Here is a 3,629-nt window from a genome sequence, read left to right as displayed (position 1 = left end):
GATCGAGAAAATCAGGAGCTCAAGGACAAGATTTCCCAAAGCATTGGAGCAGCGCATCAGCACGATGAAGCAAATTCTAAAGCACCAGAACCGAACCATGACCGAAGGATCGTCGTCACAAATCCCGAGCCATTGAACCGAGGAGCAACTAGAGGAAATAGATCATCCGACCCAGATTACGTGCCAGAGAATTTAGACTATTATGACAGTGAGAACCGAAGATCAGAGCGATCAGCAGTCCGAGAAGACCACCAGCGTGCAATGGAGGACCTCCGTGATGAAATGATGGCAGAAATCAAGCAACTGAAAGCAAGACAAGGGGGATGAAGACTAGAAGAGGTGATGAAAGAAGCCAACACCACCCCATTGGTTCCACATCTTACTAGAGCTCTCATTCCTCAGAAGTGTTCCATCCCAGCATTTGAGTGTTACGATGAATCCAGCGATCCTGCAGCCCATCTTCGGTATTACAATCGCATGCTGACACGATGGGATCAAGATGACGCAATTCTCTGCAGATACTTCCCTTCAAGTTTGAAAGGATCAGACCTTTCTTGGTTCGATAACCTTCCACCAAACTCCATCGATTCCTATGATCAGCTTATTGAGAAGTTCTTAGGAACATACATGTACAACAAGGTTGTTAACGCAGGAATGGACAAGTTATTCTCATTAGCAATCAATTACAAAGAGACAACCAGGGAATATACTGACAGGTGGCACAAGATTTTCCAGGCAATAGGGAATGTAGATCTGGTGGTCAGCATTAACTGCTACAAGTGGGGGTTAGACAGGATGAACACGCTATTTGTAGAGATTCATGGAAGTGTTCCGACGACCGAATGAGACCTTCGAGTAATCATCTAAAAGCACGCCAGGCTAGAAGAAATCCAACGGGAAAATCCCAGGGCCCAGACTCAAAGATCTCATCGGACTCATTCAGTGGAGCAAGCCAGCGGATCAAAGAGGGGCGTCTCAACTGAACGACCTAACGAATATAGGAGAGGAAGAAGGGATGATCGTCGACGTGATGACCGGAAATTCGAAGACCAAGTCTACACGAAGCTGAACACAAACTATACCCGCAACCTAAGAGAGATCAAGGATCGAGAGAACCTGGAGTGGCCATGGTCCAAAGGAAAGCATCCCCCAAGATCCGAGAAGTCAAGAGATTACTGCGAGTATCACCGGTTCCACGGGCACCAGATCGAGAAATGCAAGAATCTCAAAATAATGATCCAAAAGCTGATTGACGCAGGTGACCTCAAGCAGTACATACAGAAGTCAGACACTGAAGATAGGGCTAAATGAAGCAAGAAAGTTCAACTACCCGAGAGAAACCGAACGCTCAATACCATCTCATGATCCGAAGCTACATGACCCTCATTGACGGCCCAGATAGGGAAAAGGCTAAGAAAGCAATTTGAGGACTACTGCGAGATGTACAAAATCGATGTCGTAGAAGTGGACTAACACGAGCAATGGATGAATGCACCGATGACTTTCTACACTGAGGACATCGAGGAAGATATAGAAGATCACAATGATCCTTTGGTACTCACGTTACCAGTGACAGGATGCAATATCAAGAAGATCCTCATCGATGGAGGGAGTTCGGTTAATGTTCTGTTCTACGACACGTTCAAAGGAATGGGTCTCAATGACGAACAACTGATGTCTTCGTATTATACCATCTACGAGTTCAACGGGGCACCTACAAAGCCCTTAGGAGACATCGTGTTGCAAGTAGACGCAGAACCAGTGAAGGTTGACACTCGATTCAGTGTAGTAGACGCTCCCTCCCCCTACAACTCCATCATTGGTCGAAGATGGGTACACAAGCTCAAAGGAGTGGCATGAACCTATCATCAGTACCTTAGATTTCCAACGCCCGAAGGGGTAATGGAAATAAAAGGAGATTAGGTCACCGCTCGAGAATGTCAGGCTCTCCAAAATCAGCTCAATAATGAACAAGATGAGCAGCGGAAATCCCGAAGAAACAGAAACAAAGAGGCTGCCAAGGGAAAAGCAATTGATCTTTATCTTGAAGAAATCTCTGGAAAAAGTCTGACGAAGAAAAAATCATTCTAAATGCTGAGGCAAGTACCTCAACGGCTAAAGGGGCTGAAGAGCCTACCAAATAACAATTAAAGGATGTCCCTCTCCTAGGGGAACCAAAGCCTACGTTCACATACGTAGAACCCGCGAAGGAGATCAATATAGGGACCAAAGAAAACCCGAAGATGATCAAGATAGGGACTTTAATGGACAAATAAAGAGAGTTATATTTAACCAAGCTACTCATAGAATACGCAGACATCTTCGCGTGGAAGTTAGGAGACATTCCTGGGATCGAACCGAAGATAATCCAGCACGAGCTTCGTACAAATCCAGGCACCAAACCCTTCAGACAGAAAGTACAGAAGGTAGCACCAGAATATCATCAAGCAATCGAAAAGGAGCTCCGCAAGTTGTTAGAAGTAGGGTTCATCAAGGAAGTCAAATATCCAACATGGATATCAAACATGGTCATCGTGCAAAAGAAGAACGGAGGAGTAACGATATTCATTGATTTCACAAACCTCAATAAGGCATGACCAAAGGATAGCTACCCGCTCCCAAGAATTGATCAACTGGTGGAAGCTGTCGAAGGATACGAAGAACTATCATTCATGGATGGATATTCTGGCTAAAACCAAGTAGCCCTGGCGGAAGAAGATCAACAACATACATCATTCTACACCCCGCACGACCTCTACTGTTACACAAGGATTCTTTTCGGACTTAGAAATGCAGGGGCAACATACTAGAGAATGGTTGATGCTATCTTCAAACCATGGATTAGGAACACCTTAGAAGTCTATGTAGATGACATGCTCGTGAAAAGTAAGCTGCGCAAGGACCACCATCAAGACCTGAGGGATATCTTTGAAGCAATGAGGAAGCACAACATGAAAGTAAATCCGGAAAAATGCACATTCGGCGTCACCTCAGGAAACTTCCTCGGATATCTAGTATCGCAGAGGGGCATCGAAGTAGACCCCGCCAAGATCCAGTCCATCGTAGAGATGTCATCCCCTAAGAACCTGAAAGAAGTCCAAAAACTCAATGGATCATTAGCGGCTCTAGGTAGATTCATCGCCAGGTCATCGGATAAGTGCAAACACTTTTTCAATATCCTCAAAAAAGGGACCAAGTTTAAATTGACCGCAGAATGCGAAGAGGCGTTCCATAAGATCAAAAAATATCTAGCTACGATCCCGATCCTACAGAAGCCCGATCCCGATGAGGTATTGGCCCTCTACATAGCAGCAACGGAAGATGCGGTCAGTGCAGTATTGGTCAAGACGAACACGAAGATAGAACAACCAATTTATTACGTCAACAAGACTCTCAACACGACAGAAAGAAACTATACAAAGATCGAGCAGCTCATCTTGGCACTAGTATGGGCGACCCAAAGCTAAGAACTTACTTCTTGACTCACTACATTCGTGTTCCGTGCAGAGCACCGCTGGAGGCCGTTCTCAAAAGCGCTGGGAAAGTAGGAAGGATAGAAAAATAGAACATTCATCTTGATCAATTCAACATAATTCATGAGATCCAACATTCCCAAAAATCGCAAGTCC

The 3,629-nt window shown here is 45.0% G+C and overlaps 2 protein-coding genes across 2 annotated transcripts; both read left to right on the top strand.

Moving 5' to 3' along the window:
* The first annotated feature begins 342 nt into the window (after positions 1-342).
* LOC113352293 lies at positions 343-846 on the top strand. Its single transcript, XM_026596132.1, has one exon. The coding sequence runs from the start codon at positions 343-345 to the stop codon at positions 844-846; it is 504 nt and encodes a 167-aa protein (XP_026451917.1).
* A 651-nt stretch (positions 847-1,497) lies between these two features.
* On the top strand, positions 1,498-1,860 carry LOC113352292. The gene has a single exon (XM_026596131.1). It carries the CDS (start codon positions 1,498-1,500, stop codon positions 1,858-1,860), a length of 363 nt encoding a protein of 120 aa, XP_026451916.1.
* Positions 1,861-3,629: the final 1,769 nt, after the last annotated feature.

The sequence above is a fragment of the Papaver somniferum genome, chromosome 2 (genome assembly GCF_003573695.1).
Source record: "Papaver somniferum cultivar HN1 chromosome 2, ASM357369v1, whole genome shotgun sequence".
Classification (NCBI taxonomy): Eukaryota; Viridiplantae; Streptophyta; class Magnoliopsida; order Ranunculales; family Papaveraceae; genus Papaver; species Papaver somniferum.
The sequence above is the reverse complement of the archived record's forward strand: the minus strand, read 5'-3'. Positions and strand labels throughout refer to the sequence as shown.